Below are 25,769 nucleotides of genomic sequence, written 5' to 3'. Positions count from 1 at the left end.
TGAAATTGCGAGCACGTTCTCCCATCGCTCGTCCAGGTTCAATCCAAGATCAGATCAGCTAGTCTAAAATTCTCCAGACCACACAAGAGGCGTGAGAACAACGCGAATTTGAGGTATGGCTAGGCGAGACTATAGCGTGCACTTGAATGAGAAGCTAATTAAAAGAAAAAAATATATGTACAAAAAAATAACAACAATATATGTCCATTATTCATCTAAGCGTGGTCCTTCTTCGTAAGACTTTCAGAGGGGAGGAGAAAACTGCCGTATCCATAGCGATAAGGCACTGCTGTGATCCTGATCGAGTGGCACACACTTGCCTTAACCTTATCCCGTGTAAGAATCGTTACCCACCACTGCAGACCGCAATTCGCTTGCAGCTCCAAAGACGTCAATCTCAATGTTACGGATCTGCCATGTGAAAGGTCTTGGTTTAAATGATTTTCATGTAGCCTAAGTACATCTCACCTTTTCACTAAGAAATGAGTTTAATTATTCTCTTCCAACAACATGGCCGCTAAATCCCACCAAAACGACGGTCTTTTTGTTTGTTTTATTTGAGTTTTTTTCTCTCCTGGATTGGTGCCATACACTTTCTGATTCAAGATTAATGTAGATCGACAGGTCTAAATAATAGGTTTAAATAATTCCCTCTACTTGCAGCCAAGGGTTATCCTACCCTTAAGCCAGAGTATGAAACCTTTGGGCCAGAGGATGAAAACACATGCATAATAGCACAGAATATATTAATTTGTAGTGAGCTGACATTCAGACTGTGCATCCTATTCAGCATAACCAAAATCTCCTCAGAAATCCCCACAGTAGCCTGCTAAAATATAAATGATACAACTCAAAAGGTGGCAGGAAGCTGGCCCGAGAAGCAATTGATATTTGAATGAATTGTGTGTTTGCTCACCAAAAGAGATTAGAAAGCAACACAAAACAGTATTCAATTAACTGAGCTGACTACTAAGAGAATGTTTGGTCCTCACCATTGACATATGTAGGTCTTGACATCCAGAGATTCCAATGCTGCTTTTTGTTAGGTTATCACAAATGATACAATTCATCACTCTGCATTAATGCAGCAATAGTAACTAACTGTACACTCGGTTGGACAAACAGGGCATGAAAATGCCATTTTGTTCAAAATAGGTATTTGCCTTTAGAATGGGAAAAGGGCACATCCACTCAAAAAGAGTTTAATAGAGATATGTGATCCCCCTTTCAGTGTGGCCAAAGTCATTCTCCAGTTACAGGCAGCCTGAGCATACAAAAGATCCCTAGAACAGCTCAACTAAAGAGCAAGCAACAAAAAAGTGCACCTCTGAGCAATTGGCCTTATTTGCAAATATGGGTAGGATAGGTCTACCTTGTCAAATGCTATTGCAGTAAATAAATGTGTCCTGTTTGAATCACACTTCGATGCAGATGGTGCTAGGGTGAATTCTTAGCTTTGCTGACACCTGGCACCACCTACTGTACAATTCACCTTGTGCTTTCATCTGTCTCATTCAGAAAAGTAGGGTGTTTGTACTCCTTTCACTTAATGAAATAAACAGAATCTATACTGCTCCTCATCTAAGCCCTTTCCCAGACTTTACAACTTCACCTGGGCTGGTATACCTGCATAAACTACGCCCATTTTCCACTATCATCTATTGATTTGAACACTAGATTTGCAATGTCAAATTTGGAATCATGTACTAATTTATGCTATAAACTATGTAGTCAAATAATGAACACTTAACTCATAAACCCCTTAGCCTGGCAAATAGGAGACAATGTTTTTATAAAAAAATAGGTTTATTTAAGACATCCTTGAATGTCGACGGCTACGTCTGTTATAAGAGTGGTATTCAAATAACAATAAAAAGACATTGTGACAACACATATGAAAAATTATTCTTTAAAACAAATACAGGAAAATACACTACCAATCCAGAAATGTGATTTATGAGTTGCACACCTAGATAACTAATTACTTTCATACTGATTTATAATCCTCCCAAGTTACAGAAAAGGGCAGAGGATAAAGAACTACCACTAAAAATGTCAAAAAAAGATATGTAGTGTTAACTTTACAAAAAAAGGAGAATAACACTTTACATCTTAAACATTAAATATACACAGCGCAACATGTTCTAGTTTAGTCTGGTTTTGTTTCAAGATGTGAATTGTGTGGAATAGGATTTAATGGCATAACAGGAATTCAGTATACAATTGAGGGGTATACTACAAATCGAGCTATACTTTTCAGGATAATCAAAAATTAGTGAGCTTGACTTATGGTCAAATTCAGGTTCAGCATCTGCTGAAATTCAAGCCAGATTTAAGTAGTGCTGCCTCTTAGTCAATAAGCCACGTTCAGCGAATCAAACACTGATTTCAATGCAGAACGCAGTGAGCCCATGCCACATTTTCATTTGTGCCGAAATCAATGGACATCAGCCAGCTCTGCCTGCTTGTGTCAACTTTTAAGATGCTTCCTTCACTATGTCATAAGAAACTTTTTATTGAAGTGTCAAATGCATTCTTGTGTGTTCAGCCTACATATATATATCGATAATTTCAACAATGTTTTAACATATGATCATATTTTATTATTATTTTTAGGGTTAGGGTTTATCCTTTGTGCAATAATCCTCTGACATGGCTTTTAATTAAATTATTTGCAAGATGGGGTTAATTTTGGGCACATGGCATAGAGCACAAATTCATGACAATGTGCAGTTAGCCTGCCCTGGAGCAGGTTAGAGCTTCAGGATAAGTTGCAATAGTAATTTACTTGGCTAAAGGGTGAGCCACCTTCGTGACATCACAAGTTGAAGCTAATTTTAGGCAAAGTTAGCTTGCCAACTCGCTTAGCTCGCTTCGTAGTATACCCCTCTGGAGGCAATCTAATCATCATCATCGTCATCATCTTCATCTTCCTCGTCATCATCCTCATCATCATCTTCCTCTGCTGCAGCAGCCACCGGCCCTGAATCCAGTTTACCCTTTGTACGGTAGGCAATAATATCCTTTGAAATACAAAAACCATAGTTGTTTCATATATAAAACAATGTTAGATGTAAAGACAAAAGTGCTTAGGAGAAATTTTGAGAGTAGAGATCTGATCATCTTATTCACACAAAAAAATATCATAAAACATAAAGCCGACAGAGTACATTCCTACATTCAATCCCATTTACCTTATCATATTTCTCCTTCAATATGGCTGCTTTTTTCTCATATGGTTGTTTTTCTTCAGCAGCTGAGCTGTTCCACATCTCTCCCAATTTTTTTGCAGTGTTTCCAATGGACAACCCAGGATGCTCACTCTTTACCTTTTGACGGAAGTCAGCACAGAATATGAAGAATGCAGACCTAGGACACAGAAAAACAAATATAATTAGCCAGTTATCAATTATGTTTTTACTACTATTCTCATCAAATCTACAATCTTGCAAACATCATAGGTAAAGAGGGGCACGTACGGTGGTCTCTTGGGTGCGTTGGGGTCCTTAAATCGCTTCATCTTCTGGCCCTTCGGTGGAATATAATGTGTCATTTCCCTCTCATAGCGGACCTTGTCTAGTTTTGCCATATCCTCAAACTTGCCTTTCTCTTTTGGAGTAATGGCCTGGAAAGAAAAAAAAATAGATACATACGAATATACGGCCAGAATGTTCAGCTGCCCATTGTGTCACATTCCAGAGATGAGTTCCAAAAGTATACAAGGAACATAACATCACACTATTAATGGGCTATTTGTACTAAGAACTTTCGCATTTTCCTACCCATGTAAATTAGTTTCCGGTCGGGCGGACATAAACGTAAGGATAGTATTTTTCTCTTGCTGTCTTCAGGGTTTGCCTAAACTGGAAGTACATGAGGTCCATTGGCTTACTAAATTTTCAACACAAATTGCAAAGAGTTGGAGCAGGGTTTATGTTGAGTAATTTATAATTATGAAGGTTCAAGCCATCTTTAGTTTTCAGCTAGTTTACCAGGTGTACGTTTTCAGCACCAGGGAGTCAGGGACAGCAACACAGCGTGGCTAGTTAACTAGCGAGATAATATACTTCTGTATTAGGCTTAACATTTAGTGCAGCTTAATGCTCTATGTTATCTGAAATCTGCTGTTGGTCGAATTATAACTAGCTGGCTGAATGTGAAAATTTTCATTGGAGATCACTGCTTCAGATCAATGAAAAAGTTGGAGAAACTGCACAATCTAATGGTACTGTCAGGTTTGCTGCAGTAACTACAACAGGCTGAATATGACTGTCTGAACTTCTGATGTCTGAAGTAGGCGACATTGGCTTGTTGCTGACTTCACCTGGAGTCATTAAACTAGGTAGTTAGTGATAATTCAGTGCCACGGCAGCGAGTAGTAATCGCACAGCTGGCTGAGGATGTGTCCCTCCATCTTCTTGGTGCACAATAGCGCCCGTCTGGTAGTCTACAAGAGTCTACAAGGGCCATGACCAAATCAGTCTCTTACAAAATCACACAACCCAATACAACATACCGACAGAAATATACTCTGAACGTCAACCCAGTTAGACAAGACCATTTTGCTTTTGATGCATCGGCTGAAATAGACCTGAAATAGGCTACCCCTATCGGGTGACCTGTGCAGCAATTATAATCTGTGATGTAAAACAGGGCAAAATGTGGCCTTTTAGAAATGCACTTCATGCTATACATTTTACTTGACTATTTGCTTTGTGTTCATTTGGCCCCCTGAAACCAGAACTGTGAAGTTTACCAACACACAGTGGTTATCAGGATCAAAAATGGAAGGAATTAAAAAATGAGGAGAAATTAAAACTATTTTCTCCACGACATGAGTGTTGTTCTTGCCGTTAAACTAGGCCTAATCACCCTAACTGCATGAACTTGTGTTTTGAAAAAAAAAAATCGGTTCTAGGCTGTGCAATGACAATGCGATTGCTGCAAGAATAAAAGCCTCTGCTTATTCTGTGAGAATTAATTACTAATTTTTATTATTAATCACAGGCATAGCTTAATTATACAATTTTGGTAAAAACATTTACATTTTCTTTTAGACTATATTGGTGTGTCCTCTGCTTCAGCTCTGGCAACCTAAACCCGTAACCACCTGCCCAGCGGAGCACAAACAAGAGTGGCTACAGCAAAACTGTCATGGCTGTATAGGCTAACCTGATTTAAAACAACGAACTGCAGAGAGAATGAGGGATTGAAATGGATCTATGAAGTTAGCACAATGCGTCCTTGGGTGTGCGTATAATCCAAGTAATAAAGATGTCAACAGTGGCTGATCTAACCATGCATGTCCAGTGATGGACTGATGAAAAATCGGCCTGGGAGTTCCAGGTACACCGCTCATATTAAACTATAAAAATAATAATATGTAGGCCACACCTAGCCATATACAGTGCCATCGAAAAGTATTGAGACCCCTTCACTTTTTCCACATTTTGTTGTGTTATAGACTCAATTTAAAATGGATTAAATTAAAAGAATTTGCCATCAACCCACACACAATAACCCAGAATGACAAAGCGAAAACAAGTTTTTAGAAATTTCTGTAAATTTATTAAAATACCTCATGTACATAAGTATTCAGACCCTTTGCTGTGACACTCTTTAAATTAGCTAAAATGCAAAAATGTCATCAACAAATCAGTCAATAAGTTGAATTGAGTCCATTTTAACGCAAGGATAGTAGTTAATGTAATTTTGGAATTAATATTTGTTTTTATAGGTCTCTTTATGGGTCTCTGATTAGCATAGGAATCAATTACACACTGTGTAGATTAGGATGTCACTACCAACTCAGCAAATTTCATAGTTTTCTCTTGATCCTGACAAACTCCCCAGTCCCTGCCAGTGACAAACATACCCATAACTTGATACCACTACCACTATACTTCACACGAGAGATGGTGCCAAAGTTAATGCTTTGTAGTAAAACCAAATAAACACATTTCCAGCCACTTTCCTTGCTGTATAACTTGAATTCATTGTTGCAAACACAATTATGGACATGAGAAATTATTTTACATTAACAGATTATTTTTGGCCACTTGGTTATAGACCAATTTTGTAGTGACTGAGATTATGTTGTCCCATCGACTTTGCTTTTTCCTCTCCACCATTCAACTTTGTAGATCTCCAGGCCTCAGGGTCGCAGTCCTGACCAGTTTTGTTTCTCTCCATTTGCTCAGTTTGTAATGACAACCTGATCCACACAATTCCAAAATTAAATTAACTATTATCCTTGCATTAAGATGGACTCAATTCAACTTGATGACATTTTGCATTTAAGAGTGTCATAGCAAAGGGTCTGAATACTTATGTACATGAGCTATTTCTGTATTTCAATTTTAATAAATTTACTGAAATGTAAACCTGTTTTCGCTAGACCAGACCAGGGTTCAGTAGGTCAGCTTCCGTTGACTTCTTTACATTTATATTTAATAGGACATCGAGCACTTCTAAGAGAACTGTCTAAATGAGAATATGGGCTTAATGTCATTATTAGGGTCAGGCTGGCAGATAATTGTAACCTCATTTCCCACAATCTTTGGGACACCTGATAAACCTAGCTTATCAAGTGCCCTGTGTACACAAATGTTGATTAAAAGCACTACTAATTTCCCTTTTGTCATTTATGGGGCCAGACTGACATGATTTTCAGTGCAGGGGTGGAGCTATGTTTCAGGGATTTAACTGTTTTCCTGAATTTAGCTGGGTTTCCACCACTCAACCACAAATGTCTACATATTCAACAAGGGCAGCCAGTCAGTTTGTAATGACAACCTGATCCACACAGTGTGTAATTGATTCCTATGCAAAACAGAGACCCTATAAAACAAAGATATTAATTTCACAATTACATGAACTATTATCCTTGCATTAAGATGGTCTCAATTCAACTTATTGAGTGATTTGTTGATGACATTTTTGCATTCTAGCTAATTTTAAGAGTGTCATAGCAAAGGGTCTGAATACTTATGTACATGAGCTATTTCTGTATTTCAATTATAATACATTTACTGAAATTTAAACCTGTTTTCGCTATGTCATTCTGGAGTATTGTGTGTGGATTGATGGCAAATTCTTTTAATTTAATCAATTTTAAATTTAGTCTATAACACAACAAAATGTGGAAAAAGTGAAGGGGTCTGAATACTTTCCGAAGGCACTGTATCTGTATGCCTATATGGTATAGCCATGGCCTCTGCCATTGTCATGAAACATTATGATAAAAGTATGAGCGGCAGTAAATGCTGTGCACACCGTTCTCTGGTTGCCATGGCCATTCGGTAGGCCTACCCTGTAGGCTAAACACAGATCTCAGTGACATTTTCTCCACCACATTGGCTCTAGCCTCTAAACACTGAAAAGACTGGATCTGCCCCCATGGTCCAGTTTGCGTAAATTGTTCTCGGCCCCATAAGCTACGTTCAGTTGTCCAAATGGGCCGATTTTTCATGGTTAGATGCGCACAAGCTCGTCAACCTCAAAGAGGATAGAGTGAATATTGGCCTGCTGGTCAGTCTTCAACAAGCAATTAATTTTTTGCAGTTCAAGATAATAATCGTCCGGCAGCCTAGGCTATCATCACAATATGGCCTGAAATGGACGCAAAAATTCAAAAGCAGACTACATGGACACGCTGGATATGTTTGTTGAAAGTTGAAAGTACTAGCAAACAGTCCTTGGTTAGGGTGAATGGTGCAGTTTTATATATAGGCACATGTTTCCATGCACCTTGTTCACTACTTGTTTTAACCCTAGTTGGGACATTTCCTTTGCGTTGTCATGATTGTTGTGGGTTATGTCTATAGGCCTATATTTGTCATATACATGTTTAATATATTTTGGAATGGTGCCTGCTGTTGTTTATTGGATAACAGTATTCTGTTCTAATTACCGTGCGCTTCCAGATCTAAAGTGTAGAGGCTGATGTTGTGTATTTTATAGTTTAAATTATGATCAATGCGAATGTGTTTAAACAGAGAAAGGGGAAACAATTTTGAGAAAATGAGGCTATAACCATACATTTCCACTAGAAGTCTACCTTCACAGCACGGTGCAGCTGGACAAACCAGCCGGGATGCTTAGTCACATGAGATAAATTAGTAAGTTAAGGTAAATTAATGTATGTATAAATAATAAAACATGCATTAGACATTGTTGACTATTAGGCTATTATATCTGGCTATAGACTAGGGCCTTCCTAAGCCAATAGGCCTACACCTCGCCTGGCTCCCCAACAACGTAGCCAGATATGTGATTTGTTTATTACTGTAATAATATATGTTGTGCTTTTGACTTTACAGTCTCTATTATACCATTTCATATTATAGCCTCATCTGAATTGAGACTATTGAGTGTAACAGTCTGCATTGCAGTGAGGATAATCTTGACCGGCACAAATGAGCAGGGATAGCCTTTTTGTGTAGTCACTTTGTGCAAAGAGCCTATTAACAGATATATGTTGCTACCTTCCATCCTTCTGAGCATTTCTTGGAGAATTCGGCAAAGTTGACAATAGCTTCAGGGTGTTTCTTCTTATGCTCTTCCCGGCTGGTCTGCACAAAGTAGGCATATGAGGACATCCTGCCCCTTGGCTTCCTTGGATCCTTAACCATCTTGGGTTAATTTGTCTGTGGGGGGGAGGGGGGGTTAAATGCAATGTGAGAATTAGCAATCTCTTAACTTTTGATTTCTGTTCATTAAATAGGGGGGGGGGGGGTATTGTGCAGTAGACTGGCAGAATGCCAGCTCTAAGTTCCCCATGATTAGCTAGCCATCTCAGGCACGCAGCTAACCAATCGGCTCCGTCGCTTTGTTTTCACAAAAATCATTGCTAGCTAGCTAATACAGACCTGCCTTAGTGCACCATGTCATGACATCTGTTGACAAATAGACTAAATTATATATTGTAGTACGAGCCAACTAATTGTACATACCATCAATAAAAACAAACTGACCAGCTAATTCAGTGGCTAAGAAGATGATTCATAAGGCTGGGCTGAGCCAGCTTGACTGATAACCAGAGCTTAGTTAAATAAAGTTAAATCAACATCTAAAGGGCTAACTAGCAAGTCTATTAAATTATGTCGAAAAACCCACGCCGTTGGCTACATTATTGCGCAATTGAATGTGACGTAGCTAGCGAATGTCTTTGTTATCAAGCCCAGGACCGTCCGCCGTAACACAGCTACAACACATACCTTACAACAGAGATGGCTAGCTAACAAAATACAAAAACTTACTTGCCTGAATACATATTGCAAAATGCCTAATATTCACAATTACTCATTATAAACTCAAATAGGCTACTTTTGGTGTAGAAAGCTAAATACTTACCCTAAGATTGCTGGACAAACAGAGAGCTATGTTATGTCTCAAACAATGGGATGAGAAGAAGCCAACGCGCGGTCTTTTTGCTGAGGGGATATCTTGATCTGTGTTCCCTGGGCTCAAATAGTGGAACTCCGCCCACCTATTTCCGGTGAAAATGAGGATTCCTTCAAAATAAAAGCGCTCAAGTTAAATTCCATTTAGCATTATAAAACGAGTTAAACAGGCATTGTGGTTGGCCGAGAGGCGTTAGAAGCCGTTGTTTAATAACAATAATGTCAAGGTTAAATCACCTATTATGTGGTAGATTTGTGTAGTTTACCAGGTTCCCTTGACAACGTTTGTAGTTTTTGGAAAAAAATAGTTTAGGTTTTTTTCACATGCCTATTGTATTTCTATAAATTGGACTGAACAGAAATATGTTTGGATTATTTCAACTAATCTCTGGTACCAGTCCAATATAGGTGCCCGAGTTGACTGACCACAGTAAAATGCTAGCAACATTTGGTAAAACACCATTGAGACTCAAACTCACCTGATTTACATTCTAGAACTGTTGCTGAGTAGACTGGTACCACAGTTGAGTTTAAATAATCAAAACATATTTCTGTAAAGTCCAGTTTATACAAATACAATAGGCATGTGAAAAACTACATGTTATTACACCAATATATAAATTGTAATGATTGAAATTGTTTATACTTTGTGTTCAGTAATTTGTCCTTATTTCAGCAAAAAATACGAAAAAAATATTGTTATCCCATCACTTTCCATTAATCTCTTAACTCGCTGTTTTATTTTGAAGTCGCAAAAACGAAACCGGAAGTCTTAATGTTGGAAGTTGTTGGTCTTTAGAGCTCACGAAACACATGACGCTATCGCTCTATGGATGCTCAATTTCTCCATAAAGTATTGCTCTCATTGGCTGCCGCCAACTACATGTTGCATCTGATAGGGCACGTATATTCAAGGTCCTGAATAGTGATGTTGAATGATTGGTCGTCTTTTAAGAAGCTATAATCGCGGAAACCTGAAGCCACGACCCTCTACTGGGGTACAGGGCGAGTTTTCCCATTGACACCATTACAATAGCATTGAGTGCGTTCCAATCGGGGACATTCACTTAAGGAACTATAGGTAGCTGCATCCCGGAGTAGTGGGCGAGTCGAAAACAGTGTGCGTGTCGAAATGTGTGTGTGTGTCAACAGCGCTCTGCTATAGGTTTGATGCCAGAGGTCAGAGGAGAATGGCCAGACTGGTTCGAGATGATAGAAAGGCAACAGTAACTCAAATAACCACTTGTTACAAGAAAGGTATGCAGAAGACCATATTTGAAGGCACAACACGTCAAACCTTGAAGCAGATGGGCTACAGCAGCAGAAGACCACACCGGGTGCCACTCCTGTCAGCTAAGAACAGGAAACTGAGGCTACAATTCGCACAGGCTCACCAAAATTGGACAATAGAAGATTGGAAAAACGTTGCCTGGTCTGATGAGTCTCGATTTCTGCTGCGACATTCAGATGGTAGGGTCAGAATTTGGTGTAAACAACATGAAAGCATGGATCCATCCTGCCTTGTATCAACGGTTCAGGCTGGTGGTGGTGGTGTAATGGTGTGGGGGATATTTTCTTGGGCCCCTTAGTACCAATTGAGCATTGTTTAAACGCCGCAGCCTACCTGAGTATTGTTGCAGCCGACAAATCTGCAGCAACTGCGTGGTGCTATCATGTCAATATGGACCAAAATCTCTGAGGAATGTTTCCAGCACCTTGTTGAATCTATGCCACAAAGAATTAAGGCAGTTCTGAAGGCAAAAGGGGGTCCAACCCGGTACTAGCAAGGTGTACCTAATAAAGTGGCCGGTGTGTGTGTGTGTGTGTATGTATATATATATATATATATATATATATGGTAACCCCCCACTAACAGTTGTTTCTACACTAAACAAGGTTGTTTATAGCCACACCATTTGGTCTGTGTCTTGAACAAGGGAACAGATTTTAGATAACTGCTGTACAATGATGATGACAACGCTTTCAAACAACAGTAGGGATTAACTGCGGGGCCTGAATTACCGGTGAGTCATTACTGCATGGAGTTTTTGAAATGTGATGAGAGAGCCCAGGCTCCAAGGTGGTTTGGGTGGATAGTTCTCTATGAAAGCCACTTCAACAGACTGGTTGTAGTCCTTCAGCCAATTCTGTCAAAACTAAAAAATCTGCTGAATCTTTCACCGCGATCCAATGATGGTACAGGGCCTGAAATAATCGGGTGCTAAACGGAGCCTTTCATGATGTTTATCAGCTCTATAAAATCCTCCTTCAGAAGCTCCGATTGACGCTGTTTGATGTTATTTGAGCCCACATGGACTATGATGGCCTCTGGCCTCTGCTGACAGTGTAGAATGGAGGGAAGCTGTGCAGTGATATCATTTACCCGTGCCCCGGGATAGCACAACGTTTCTACTCCGGGGACCACAGCATTCCTCACCATCGAGCTGCCGATGATGATGGCTTGTGGGAGGTGAGTGGCTGCAGAAATCTGTGCCCTCAGGGACCTGCGGGAGGTGGGGGGAACTGCCGGGGATGGACCTGTGGGGGAGGATGATACTGCCTCCGAGGAGACCCCCCGCGCTAAAACCCCAGACTCCAGGGAAGGCTCCGGGGCACAATCAGAAGTTGAGGATGCTGCCAGTGCCTGGACCCCCAAGGTCTACTGGGGGGACGAGCCAGGGATAGGTGGAGCTGGGGCGTCAGGGTCCAGCAGGGCGAAACCATTGGTCAGCTCCACCAAGTAGTCTTTACTGGGGGCGAACATAGGTAGTCATCCGTTTGCCCGTCCTTTTCCTTCTGGTTTCTTGGGACCACCGATTCAGCGGCTGGTCAAGTGGGGGAAAAGTACTCAGGCTAAACAGGGGTTCGGCCTACCCCAAGGGCTGAACTGTGGGAGGCATGCTGTATTAGCTGGTCCTGAAGAACAGTAATAAAATTATCTCCCTCTTTCATCACCTCCGTGAGGTGAAGGATATCAGCCTACAGTTCAATAATGCGATTACATCCATCACACACAAAAGGGTCATCAGAATGTAACCAAGGGTCTCATTTCACTGCCACAAGGAACATCAGACACATCCCACATTTCATGGAAGTGACTTTGGTTCAAACTGGAGAGCGAGAGGGGCTGCTTGTCGACCAAACCTCCATCTGTATGCCATTCGAGTGAATGGGAGGCATAGTCCAATGGGTAGTATATCCAATGTCCAGTAAAGTATTGCCTAAAGAGCGGCAGGGGTTACTATTTTCACACCTGGGTTAAAAGTCCTGGCAGATAGCACAAAATCTGGCTACCTTGCTTCCGCTAACAATTTCACAAACACTTCCGCAAACATTTTTTTTATTATACATGAACTGAGACAGTACATAACAAATAAAAAACTGACAATTATTTAAACAAGATCTGTACAAGGAGAACATTTATGGCGTGTATCTGTCAGAAAGGGTGACTGCAGGTTTGTGGTATGGGGTGTGTTTTCACAATGGCAGGTCTAACCCGAGCGTATCTCACAACTGTACGTTTGTGGGGTCCTGAGGCTCACCTATTGTGGCTGCTGAGGGGATTGACTCCTATGGTACAAGGGTAAGTCATCCTACTAGATCTTAATGTTATTTGATTCCCGATTGCAATACCTCATTGTGATCTTGAAAGAAGTTTGTATAAATTGCAATTGGAAGATTATTTCAAAGTAGTATGGAAGTCGAGGACTTCCGGTTCACAATGAGGTATTGCAATCGGGAATTTAATAACGTTAACACTGCAATGGGATGACTATGTGCCATAGGAGTCTATCCCCTCAGCAGCCACAATAGGGGAGCCTCGGACTTCACATGCGTAAAGTTGCGAGATCTGCTCTGTCTTGGGCAGATCCAACTTCAAGTCCATATTGGTGAATAGGACCAGATCTCTGGTAGCAGGGCTGAGTTGCTCCCCTCCTCATCAGGGGACGCCAGTTGTGCTCCTTCTCTCGTGAGGAATGGACGTATCCTTTGGATGTTGTAGAGGAAGAATCTACAGGAGCACGCTGTCGCTATGATGTTCGCCACGCAGGACAAGTGGTTGTGATGGACCACCCCAAGATTCTTGGCTGTCTGGGAGGAGTTCACAGTGGAGTTCTGGAAAAGTCTTGGAGAGGGCAGGCTTTCCCAGGGAGGAAGAGTAGCTCAGTCTTGTCAAGGTTGAGCTTGAGGTGGTGGGCTGACATCCAAGTAGAAATGTCTGCAAGACACACAGAGACACATGTCACCACCTGTGTGTCAGAGGGGGGGAAAGAGAGAAAGAGTTGAGTGTCATCAACGTAGCAGTGGTAGGAGAAACTATGTGAGGAAATTACAGAGCCAAGAGATTTGGTATAGAGGGAGAACAGTAAGAAGAGGCTTAACTTTGGCTTAACTTTTGTCTTAAAGACAGCTGGGACAGATCCTGTGGATAGGAAGAAGGTGACAAAGTTATCTGCAGACAGGGAGGAGGGGGGGGGGTTGAGGAGTGAGGAAAATGTGGAGAACTGTTTCCTTGGGTCAGAGGCAGATTGAATTTTGGAATGGTAGTAAGAGCTTTAGCAGCTGATGCAAAGGAGATGTAGTTGAGGAGGAGAGAGAGATAGGGTTTTAGGTAGTCTGGCCCTTCTCTCAGTCCTTCCTCGAACATTCACCAAACATTGACAAGACATAATGAAACTGCTCCCAATGTTCTAGTTCTACATGTACTAAGAATAACAAAATCATGTTCATATTGTTTGAATATTGGAGATAGATATTGTCATAGTTTCTGCCGATTTTAACCTAGCTAACTAGACAGGCAAGTTAGCTAGTTGCATCAATCTTACGTTCAAACCAGAGATACAGTGCCCTGCATAAGTAATGGGGCATTGAAGCATTTTTTCTTTGTTTAGCTCTACCGTCCAAAAGTTTGGAATTCAAGCAATTACTATGAGGTTAAAGTAGAGATTTTCAGATTTTATTTGATTGTATTTATGTACATATTGGATTCACCATTCAAAAATTACAACCCTTTTTAAACTTAGTTGCCCTATTTTAGGCTACAAAAAGTGATGGGATAGATTTATCAAATATACAAATTAAGCACTCATATATTTGGTTGACAATCCTTGACCCCACCAGACACTGGGTATGTTCTCTGGTGATGCTCTGCCAGGCCTGTACTGCAGCCATCTTCAGTTGTTGTTTGTTTTGAGGATGTTTTCTGTTAAGACTCTTCAGCAAATGAAATGCATGTTCAATAGGATTTAAATTTGGAGACAGACTTGGCCCTGAGATTGACTTCCACTACACTTCCACTTTGTGGCCCTGAAAAACATCCAAGTTGCTATGGCAGTATGTTTTTGGGTCATTGTCCTGCTGTATGATGAAGCGCCGTCCAATGAATTTGGAGGGATTTGCTTGTAATTGGGCTGACAAGATGTCTCTGTACACTTCAGAATTCTGCCGTGAGCAGTTGTATCATCAATAAAGACAAGTGAGCCAGTTCCAGTGGAAGCCATACATGCCCAATCCATACACCCCTTCACCATATTTCACAGATGAGGTGGTATGCTGTGGATAAAGGGCAGTTCCTTTTTTTCTCCACACTTTACACTTGCCATCACTCTCTACATGTTCATATTTGTCTCATCTGTCCACAAGACAGTACATTGCTGTCTGATGGGCCCTAGCATTTAAATTGCATTGAGTAAGTCTCTGCTCTGTCTCTGTCTGCTCAGCATCCTCAACTCCTACCGGTGCTACCAAGTCTCCCAGGAGTCTGATGCATTACCACAGCCCCCCAGTTGCGCTGTCCTGCCAGAAGTGGCTACCCCTCCTCCCATCCAGGCAATACAAGTGTTGGTTCCAACCAACATCTGCTCCATCACCCACTGTCCCACCCCCTAAGTCTCCCACATCTGCTCAGAGAAACCCCCCCCCCCCCCCCCCCCCCCCCCCCCCACACACACAACTCCTTCTAGGATAGTAGTTTCAGGACAGGCTAGCAAATTGGCCTACATTTTTATGATCTCTGAAACATGGCTAAATTTGTCAGGGCCTGACAATGATGTGTCCCCTTAAATGGGTATATTATATTTAAGAATGACAGAGAAGGCAGAGGGGGAGGTGTTGTTATTTTTGTCAAACGTTGTTTTACTGCATCTGTTTTGCTGTCCTCACTGTCCCAAATAAATTTGAATGTTTAATGTTACTGTTAATACATATATACTGCTTATACTGCACTGCCTATACAGCTCATATGCTGCTTATACTGTTCATACTGCATTCTATTTATTCTGCTTATAATGTTACTGCTAATACATATACTGCAACACTGCACTACTTATACTTATACTGCACTACTTATACTGCTCATATACTGCACTACCTGTATATATTGTTCACACTGCACTTTTCTGCTTTTTTGCACTTCTGGTTAGACGCTAACTGCATTTCGTTGTTTCTGTACTTGTACTCTGCACAATGACAATAAAGTTGAATCTAATCTAATCTAATCTAATAATGAATATGGGCTTAAAGTGCAGACTCTCATCTTTTTGAGGGCATTCACATCCAAATTGGAGGAAGGGTTTAGGAATTACAGCTCTTTTATATGTAGCCCCCTCTTTTTCAAGGGACCAAAAGTAATTGGACAATTGACTCAAAAGCTGTTTCACGGACAGGTGTGGGCTATTCCGTTGTTATTTCTTTATCAATTAAGCAGGTAAAAGGTCTGAGTTGATTTCAGTGTGGCATTTGCATTTGGAAGCTGTTGCTGTGAACGTACAACATGCGGTCAAAGGATCTCTCAATGCAAGTGAAACAGGCCATCCTTAGGCTGCAAAAACTAAAATCCTGAGAAAAAAAGAACACACTGGTGAGCTCAGCAACACAAAAAGGCCTGGACGTCCACGGAAGACAACAGTGGTGGATGATTGCAGGATGCTTCACATGGTGAAGAAAAACCCTTTTACAACATCCAGCCAAGTGAAGAACACTCTCCAGGAGGTAGGCATATCATTATCCAAGTCTACCATAAAGAGAAGACTTCACGAGAGCAAATACAGAGGGTTCACCACAAGGTGCAAACCATTCAGAAGCCTCAAGAATAGAAAGGCCAGATTAGACTTTGCCAAAAAACATCTAAAAAAGCCAGCCATGTTCTAGAACAGCATTCTTTGGACAGATGAAACTAAAATCAACCTGTACCAGAATGAAGGGAATAAAAAACTATGGAGAAGGCTTGGAACTGCTCATGATCTGAAGCATATCACATCATCTATAAAACACGGTGGAGGCAGTGTGATGGCATTGGCATGCATGGCTTCCAATGGCACTGGGTCACTAGTGTTTATTGATGATGTGACAGAAGACAGAAGCAGCCAGATGAATTCTGAAGTGTTTAGGGATATACTGTCTGCTCAGATTCAGCCAAATTCTGCAAAGTTGATTGGACGGTGCTTCACAGTACAGATGGACAATGACCCAAAACATACTGTGAAAGCAACCCAGGAGTTTTTTAAGGCAAAGAAGTGGAATATTCTGCAATGGCCGAGTCAATCATCTGATCTCAACTGGATCGAGCATGCATTTCACTTGCTGAAGACAAAACTAAAGGCAGAAAGACCCACAAACAAACAACAACTGAAGACAGCTGCAGTACAGGTCTGGCAAAGCATAACAAAGGAGGAAACCCAGCATTTGGTGATGTCCATGGGTTCCAGACATTAGGCAGTCATTGCCTGCAAAGGATTCTCGACAAAGTATTAAAAATTAAAAATTTTAATTTGTCCAATTACATTTGAGCCCCTGAAAATAGGGGACTGTGTATAAAAATGGTTGCAATTCCTAAACGTTTCATACAATATTTTTGTTCAACCCCTTGAATTAAAGCTGAAAGTCTGCCCTTCAATTGCATCTCGATTGTTTCATTTCAAATCCATTGTGGTGGCGTACAGAGCCAAAATTATGAAAATGGTGTCACTGTCCAAATATTTCCAGACCTAACTGTATATGCACTTCCTCAAGAAAGCTAAATCAAGCTACTGTCATAAGTGCTATCTCAGATTCTGCAGGTGATCCTATACAATTTTGGAAAACAGTTAACGCTTTGAAGCATGAAAATTCCTCTTCCTCCCCACCTAAGCAAGTTGTCAAACTGTGGCCTCATTACTGAGAAAGATTTGATGAGTGATGCCTTTAATCAGTGTTTTATCCTTTTTTTTTTATTAGATTAGTGTTTTATCCTCCTTTTTATTAGAGAAAAACAGTGGTTTGGCTGCCTCTAGTCAGTCCGTCGACTGCTCTCTCTTCTCCCAGCCCCCCAGTTAGCTCAATGGGAGGTCAGTCAGTGAATCTTTGTTTTCATTTCAACAATTTTCTACTTGTGGTGCACTGTTTAAGACTGATGTAAAAAATGTCCATTGGGGCTGGTCTGCTTGATCCAGGCAGCTGAAATAATAATTGAAAATTATCAGGTTTTCTGGACATAACAAAGGGTGTCACACAAGGATCGATTCTTGGTCCAGTACTTTTTACTATTTACATTAACAATATTGGATTATCTGTAATTAATTGTAACCTGCATTTATATGCCGATGACATTGTTGTATGCTATTGCCCTCACGATTGACCAGGCTCTTTCTGAGTTACAGTCTGCATTTATTGTCCTACAGAAAGAATTTGTTGAACTAAACTTGGTACTGGAAAAAACAAGTATATATTATTTTCCAAATCACAAAAAAAATTCTCTGATGGCTTATGCACATTGGGTGGTGCCCATATTAAGCATGTCCCCGCTCATAAAAACCTGGGCATTTGGTTAGACAAAGGGTTGACATTTAGAAAACATACAGCAGAGCTTGTTAAAAAGCTAAGATTTAAGGTGGACTTCTTTTATAGTAATAGATGTTGCCTTTCCCTGAACAGCAGAAAGCGGATTATACAATCAACCTTCATGCCAGTGCTATATTATGGTGATATCATCTAACAAAATGCAGTAGCCACCACTCTTAAACCCACGGATGCCATTTATCACAGCACAATTCGCTTTATCACAGGTGATAGTTTTAAAACCCATCAATGCATACTTCGCACCATTACTCCTTTTTTGTGTACAAAGCCTTACTTCCGGCTTACCTCAACTCGGTATTGAAGCGTGGCCGGATACAGGGGGGTGCTGGGTCGGACTACGCCCCCCCCCCCCCCCCCCCCAGATTCTTGTCATGCCCCCCCAGTCAAGTCCTCTCTCTACCATCCTCACAGCCAAAACCTTACATTTTTATTTTCGTGTAAAACGTCTGGAAACCAATCATTGAATTCCTTTCTTCAAATTGTTTCTGATTGGTTGGTTGGGCAATGCAAAGCTCCGCCTCAATCCTCACTGATGAAACTGCGAAACAAATCAATCGACTGTCTTGTCAAGTGCTTCTGTAGTAGATAGTTCGGTTAGCACAAGCAAGGAGAACGCTATAAAAGCAGTCTGATCATCAATCTTTTCATTGCTTTTATTTGTTGAACCGTTTCAGTTTAGATTTTCACAATCGTTTCAGTTTTTAGTACCGGTAGTTAGATTTCTCGAACACAAGGCTGTAGATAGTAGGCTGCTAGCTCGGTTAGCTAGCTAGTTCTTGTTGGGAGTGCATGTTTGTGCATAGCCTAAGAAGAATCATACGTCGATTTCTGATCCCCAAACCACATATTGCCCCTGCTACTGCCCCATATGATGTGCCACGCCTAAAAGCCCTACTCCAGAGCAGGCAGAGCATACTGCCGGCCCCAGTACAAGCACTCCCTCTCTCATTAACAACGCGGCTATAACGTCCGATAAGGCAAAACATTTCCGCTGCTGTGGGTAATGCCGAGCATGGTTTAAATGTCAGCACACCGTTGCAGCCGGTTTTAAAAACGTACCCTTTGCGTATGTTTAGCCATGTTCCTCGAGCATTCAACCCAAGTTGGTATCGCTCTCGGCGCTAGAACAACCAACTGGAATACTCAGCAAAGATAGATTGCTGTTTCTGGTTCCCCTGTCGAAAATGTGGGGCCATAAATGATAAACCTTCACGAGACGAGGTTTTACCAATTGGAAAACGGCATTGGAGTCAGACAGGGGATTCAACAAGCATGCATCTAGCCATTGCCACGTACAAGCTTCATACTCATGGGCAGAAATTAAGAAAAGACAGGCAAGTGGTGAAACAATTTCCCACCTGCTAGGACCAAACCAGACTGAGAAGAACAAGTATTACATTAAAAGCATAGGGGAGACAGTCAGGTTCCTAGCTGTTAATGAGTTGCCCCTCAGTGGAATGTTGCAGGCATTGAAAGATAGGCTTGGAAGTGCCTGGGATCAATCAGGCAAAACAGCCCCCCCCCCCACCACCACCACCACCACCACCCTAAGAAGGGTGGTGGTGGTGGGAATATGTCATATATGCATGACAAACAGAATCACAAAAGTTATGAGGGGGTAAAAAGAAGAAAAAAAGAAAAGAAAGAAAGAAAAAACTAAGTGCGGGGGTAAACAAGCCAAAAAACTACAATAAAGGTAATAAAGATGTCCTCCAAAGATGGGGGGTGGTGGCGGGTAAATGTGACTATGACTATATTACATTACATTTACATTACAGTATTTTTTATTTAGCAGATGCTCTTATCCGAGTGATTTACAGTGAATAGGGACAGTCCCCCTGGAGCAACTTGGAGTTAAGTGCCTTGCTCAGGACCACAATGGTGGCAGCCCCTGGGATCGAACTCACAACCTTCCGGTGTTTTATATGACTGCATTTTAAATTATGTCCCCCAAAACATTTTCACTGCACCCTCAGTCAAAGCAGGCTGCATCCGGCCCTGTATTGAAGTATAATAACATAAGTTACCAAACTCGTTCTCAGGGTTGGTTAACTCTTGAGGTTCCTGGGGTCTCTACCGAATTGGGTAAATCCGTTTTTAGTTTTGGTATACCTCACTGCTGGAACAATCTACAGAGTACATGACAGTTGGTTGTTCTAGCGCCGCTCAGACAATTTACAATTTTGATCAAGAACCTAAAAAAAACTAGAGCAATAACCATTGAGTAGGCCTATGTGAAGACCATGAATGCTTTTCTAACACCATGACCATGACGGGATACCATCGAACGTTTGACTAACTCTTGACCGTAAATGCGTGTCTAAATCCTTCATGACAGCTGCGTCTTTGATGGGATACTATAAACATAGCTATAACAAATGAATAGCCTATACCCTTTATTATTTCTCACCTCCATTCACATTGTCTGCTCAATCTTGTCAAAGTTGCACCTTTTCACAAACACACACAAACACTTCTGGAGAATTTCCGGTGGTCAGGTCGGATTTTAGGCTGGATTGGGCCGCTCGAAATGGTTAGTATGCAACCCATGGTTCTATTATGATTTTTCAATTAAACTGGGCTTTATCTTTCAGTTTATCAGTCCAGAATTGGTTTACTCATTCTTGCCAGTAGAGGGGGTAAGCACACTAATTACCGGACCTGGGGGAACAGCTGTGGAATTTTTTGATTATTGGATAGACCATGTGTCAATTCTTGTTTTTTATATATATATATACACTGTTTTTGCAGCCTCTGAGCCTCATCTTCATGTTGTCAGTAAACTTTACTTTGATGCAGTGTCTGTACAAAACATTGAGGTTGTTAGTGTATATAAAAAGGAGGGCATCTGTAGATGTTTCATTTTATAAGTGAAATACACACAACCATATAGAGGCCATGGTTGTGATGGAGCAGATGTGTATCAGCCGTAGTAGTAGGCATTAGAATTGGCATTAGCATTAGAACTGCTAGTCAGTGCAGAGTACTGCAATGAGGGTGGTTCGTCATAATTATTTAAGACAAAGAGTAACAAAGAGTGTTAGCAATTAAAGTGTTTGGTGAGCTTAGTGTTGCAATGCTGTATTCATGTCTTTCTTGGTTTTCATGTAGATAATGTATCTGTGAGCTGCATCGAACAATCAGCCACCACACTGGCCTTCTTCAATGAGTCTGCTCAGCGTTATGGGTTTCCACTCAGGTATGATTTTACAGTATGTGTTTTTTTGGTAGAGCTGAAAGTGGCCCTTTTTTCCTGTGGCTTTAAGAAGAAATGTATAGGAAAGCAAAAACTAATGTCTTTCACTGTAGACAGGGTACAGGTAATCATGAGGACATCTTTTTCCTTTTTTCTAGAGTACGAGCAGGTGGACATGGAAAATGTAGCAGTGGCCCGTTTGATGATGTCAGTGTGTGGGCCCGAGAATGGGAGTTTTATTGCAGGCAAAAGTTTGCATAATAAAAGGTAAGTTGTAATGTACAAGAATGTTTGTGTCTGTACATTAATGTAATGTACATATGTCATGAAATCTGTTGTTTTAGAACTATGTCCAAAGTCCTATATTATGTGAATTTATTTATTATTGAAAAATGTAACCTAAGGATTGAAAGACTCTGGCGAGATGTATGGATGGTGGTGACCAATGTGAGGAGCAGGGCCAGCAGTACTCAAATATTCTACTGCAATTATGTGTTCCTGCCCCGTCTGCAGGCCAATCTTGACGTGTTCCGTGAGGGATGGGACAACCATCCAATGAGAACAGAGCAGAATCTGATGCCAAACCAGTTGAGGGAAATGGGTCGAGTTCGTAATCCCATTGTGGAACCAGAGAATTTAGAGGTACAGTTTTGTAATTGTCTGAATGAATTATCAATAAAATGTCATACAATGTCTTTGTAGTTTTTTCATTATGCATTCATAAGTATGGTTCGAGCAATACGTTTATAAATAATGTTTACTATGAAACACTGGTTTATGGCTTACCTACAATCACTCAAACAATTTATTTACATTTACTTTTATTGCATTTGGCAGACGCCTTTATCCAAAGTGACTAACAACAAATACATTTATTTAAGTAAGTGAATCATCTATCCATCAGTCATCATAAGATAAAGTAATTGGACCAGGGGCCATAGGCAGTCACAATGTATTTATAAATACATAGTACAACAACAACTTTTTTGCGGTGCTCACCTCATTGGGGGGTTATTTTATTATTTTGCCAGTGCACTCATCACAAATACATTGTTCTTCTCATCATTACATCATTACTATAAGTATAATTACTATAAATCGTTTCAGTGAAAGACAGTTTGGACAGAGGGTTCCTCTCCCAGGAGGAGGGGGGGGGGGGGGGGGGGGGACCTGTTATACTGTCGGTTTTCTGTTTGATTATTTGTTACTGTACATGTTACTACAGCCTACATTGACTTAATAATAATAACAAGTGTAGCAGCATGACATTACCCATCTACTCTGTTTTGTCATAATAATAAGTTCGATATGCAGCATTTTAACGTGCAGTGGTTCTTTTATAGCGTTTTGTGACAGCAAACAGGAAGGCTTGATGTGACCGGTGGAGACTTGGACCACAACTGGTCATGATCAGCATGAAAATGTTTATCAATTTGGAAAAAAAGTGGTCTTGCTTCAATCACTCCAGAGGTACAGCCAGGAGAGCTCTAAAATGACCAAATAGCATGTTTCTTAACAGTGTTGTAAACAATTTTATGAATTACTACACTCTCAGAAATGTGAAGACGCCTGTGGCCATTGTCATTGTGACCGTAAATGTCCCTAACCCTAAATGTCCAATTACTTATGATATATAAATCAGCAAAGCAATGTTTATATTGAGTGTTATGTCAGATAAACAGTCTTATGTTGAACATTGTTCATACCATTTCTCCCACTTTATGTCCTTACATCATACATCTAAGTTATCCATATGGTTCCAAAGTTTAAACATAGTTATCTAACATTGTGTCAGGCAACATCATGTATGCATTGTGTCGTAGAGTACATGGCGTATAGGTGGAAACACAAATCAATCTGTGCAGTCACAAATGCAAGGCAACACAGAAGACTAGGGGTGAAGGGCAGCAGCAGCATGAATAAATGTATAACCTGCAGAGATGTAGAACTGCTATGGAAGAGATGGGTAGCTCCAGTGAAAACAAAAACATAACAGCTGGTTACACACAAACACACACGTCCATTCCACGTCCCGTCCTCCCTGCTTATTTAGCCTTGTAGCCTCGTAAAAAGATAAGCATATGTCACACGTTAGAATCCTTCCTGGCCTTTTCCTGTCCTAACTTTTATATTTCACTGTAGCAGTGCCCTGCGAGATTCCTACCCTGATGTCACCCTATAGTAGACAAGTAGGACTTGGGATACGCCCGGGATGGCTACAAGTCAAATGCAAAGAACCATCATGAAACTTTAGCGTTACCTAGTTTCAGCATAATTTCCTAGAGAATATTTAACATGCAGTATATAATAGTCAATTTATCTTGAATTATTTTTGTAGCACATGCCATGCGAACTAGCTATGCATTTAATTTTAATAAGAGTAGCTACCTAACTTTACCTGTAGTTGCTTTCCAGCTGGAAGGCTTCATAAAAACATCCATTCGCATTGAAAGAATAAACCCTCAGAACTAAATAAAGTTGAAACTCATCTACTGTTGGGAAATCAGCACAGCCTAACTTTTCTACGTGTGTAGACTCAGTGAAACCAATCATCTTCATAAACTGACAAATGGCTTACATAGTTTATGGAACACACCAGAAAGGCTAACAACAAAACAAGGCATGATGTCATCAAACAGTGTTACGGGATTGGCTGGAAAAACAATTCCGCAAAGATTTCTGATTGCAGTGGAAATAGCTAACTCCGCTAAAGCCATACATTTGTGGATCAGTTTTCCATGTACAAGCGGAATGTTTGTGCCAAAATTCTGTAAACAGATCCACAGGCATGTGATCTGCAAATGCAGATTCAACAGGTCTAACTCAACACAATGTTTTCTTTTTATATATAACTTTGAAAATATGTTTGTCACTGCTTTTGTTTGTATTCACACATCATGTTTGTTTACACATTTTAGAGCATTTACTCACAAATCATTTTGCATTTATTCATTTTTACAAATACAAATCAAGAGGTGTTTTTTTGTGGATAGTGAATTCTATTTGTGCTTTGTGTTTTTGTTTACGGATCATATTTATGAATTGTACTGTATTTCTTACGATAATATTGGCAGTAATCTATCTCCATAACTAAGACACTCTTTCGTTTCAGTTGTGATTTATTCAGCCCACAAGTATTAATTGTCATTTCATTCAGGTTAGGAGCCATAGTTGCGGTGTTTAGACTGTAGGAGGAGTAGATAGTGATCATTATGAACTAAGCAATAGAAACCTTGATGGTTTGTTCTCTGGTTCTAGAGTTCCTTCCGTAGTGCACTGGTGTGGCAATTGCCAACGAGCAAATATGTCCAGACACAAATAAACTGATGAACATTGGTCTACTGCATTCCCATTTTCAATATCAACGTTATATTTATTAAAGTAGGGTAACACTTCATAGATCCCTGATACCTGGGCCATACTAATTATAAACACAACATAGCCAGGCATAACAACATGCATCCACGCTGTCTCGTCACTCAAACGAAATATGTGTTCTCCGAACGACAATAAGCGGTAAGGACTCACTTGATTCATATTCTAAAAGTGTTGCTGAGTAGATGGGAAACATGTGTGTATACAGTCCATTATATGTGTGTATACAGTCCATTATATGTGTGTATACAGTCCATTATATGTGCCCTCTGCAGTCTAGCAGTCTTACAGACCAGCAGAATTACAGACCCTTAAAAACTCAAATAATACATTGAGAGGATTACATGTTTATTTCCAGAGTTAAATTAAATATAATTTGTGGTTCCTTTATCCATATTTACAATTTATAAATGCTTAAACAAGTTTAACGTGGGCGTATTTAGTTTTGCAGTTATCCTCTTGTACATACAGACAAAAATGCAGCTCTAAACGCTGCAACAAACAAACGAGATGCTGAATCTTTCATGCATAAAACCCCCTGCAAAGTCATTCAATCGTTAAGTTGCCGATCAGCTACAATTGTTGTGCGTCTCCTATAACAACAGTGTCATAATCAACCCGAGCAAACGACGGAGGGTAATCCTTTTTCCAGTTTGGTAACAATAGAAACTCACTGAGAATTCTGCAGCACAGCAGCAAATGATGTATCATAATGTCTTACGTCATAATTATTGTTTGGGCTGAATAATTCAGGACGACTGTTTTTTTAAATTACTTCCACTAGATCTCAGCAACACGGGACCAACGACATAACAATTGATGACCAACATTCCACAATTCCAAGATAGAATCGGAGAAGAGGAAATGTATACATTAGGCAACCAAATTGTCCCCAGACGAGGAGCTCAATAATCAAAGCATCATTCGGATTTTTGAAAACTCAGTACAGCGAGCTAAAA

General features: G+C 40.4%; 1 protein-coding gene across 1 annotated transcript; it reads right to left on the bottom strand.

Annotated features, from left to right (window-relative positions):
• Positions 1-1,893: 1,893 nt before the first annotated feature.
• hmgb1b (high mobility group box 1b) lies at positions 1,894-9,438 on the bottom strand. Its single transcript, XM_083696320.1, has 5 exons — positions 9,355-9,438; positions 8,487-8,648; positions 3,480-3,625; positions 3,195-3,369; positions 1,894-3,023 (listed from the first exon to the last, which is right to left on the bottom strand). The coding sequence occupies exons 2-5, from the start codon at positions 8,631-8,633 to the stop codon at positions 2,901-2,903; spliced, it is 591 nt and encodes a 196-aa protein (XP_083552446.1). The 5' UTR covers positions 8,634-8,648; positions 9,355-9,438; the 3' UTR covers positions 1,894-2,900.
• Positions 9,439-25,769: the final 16,331 nt, after the last annotated feature.

This window comes from Argentina silus (assembly GCF_951799395.1).
Source record: "Argentina silus genome assembly, chromosome: X".
Classification (NCBI taxonomy): Eukaryota; Metazoa; Chordata; class Actinopteri; order Argentiniformes; family Argentinidae; genus Argentina; species Argentina silus.
This window is presented reverse-complemented; position numbering and strand designations above follow the sequence as displayed.

What these genes read in the sequence shown, in the direction of transcription:
- hmgb1b (XM_083696320.1), bottom strand. Translation starts at nt 8,633, where the DNA reads ATGGTTAAGGATCCAAGGAAGCCAAGGGGCAGGATGTCCTCATATGCC. An exon ending in AATGCTCAGAAGGATGGAAG is followed by an intron (nt 3,626 to 8,486) that starts GTAGCAACATAT and finishes TTTTCTTTCCAG; the next exon opens with GCCATTACTCCAAAAGAGAA. An exon ending in TGAAGGAGAAATATGATAAG is followed by an intron (nt 3,024 to 3,194) that starts GTAAATGGGATT and finishes TGTATTTCAAAG; the next exon opens with GATATTATTGCCTACCGTAC.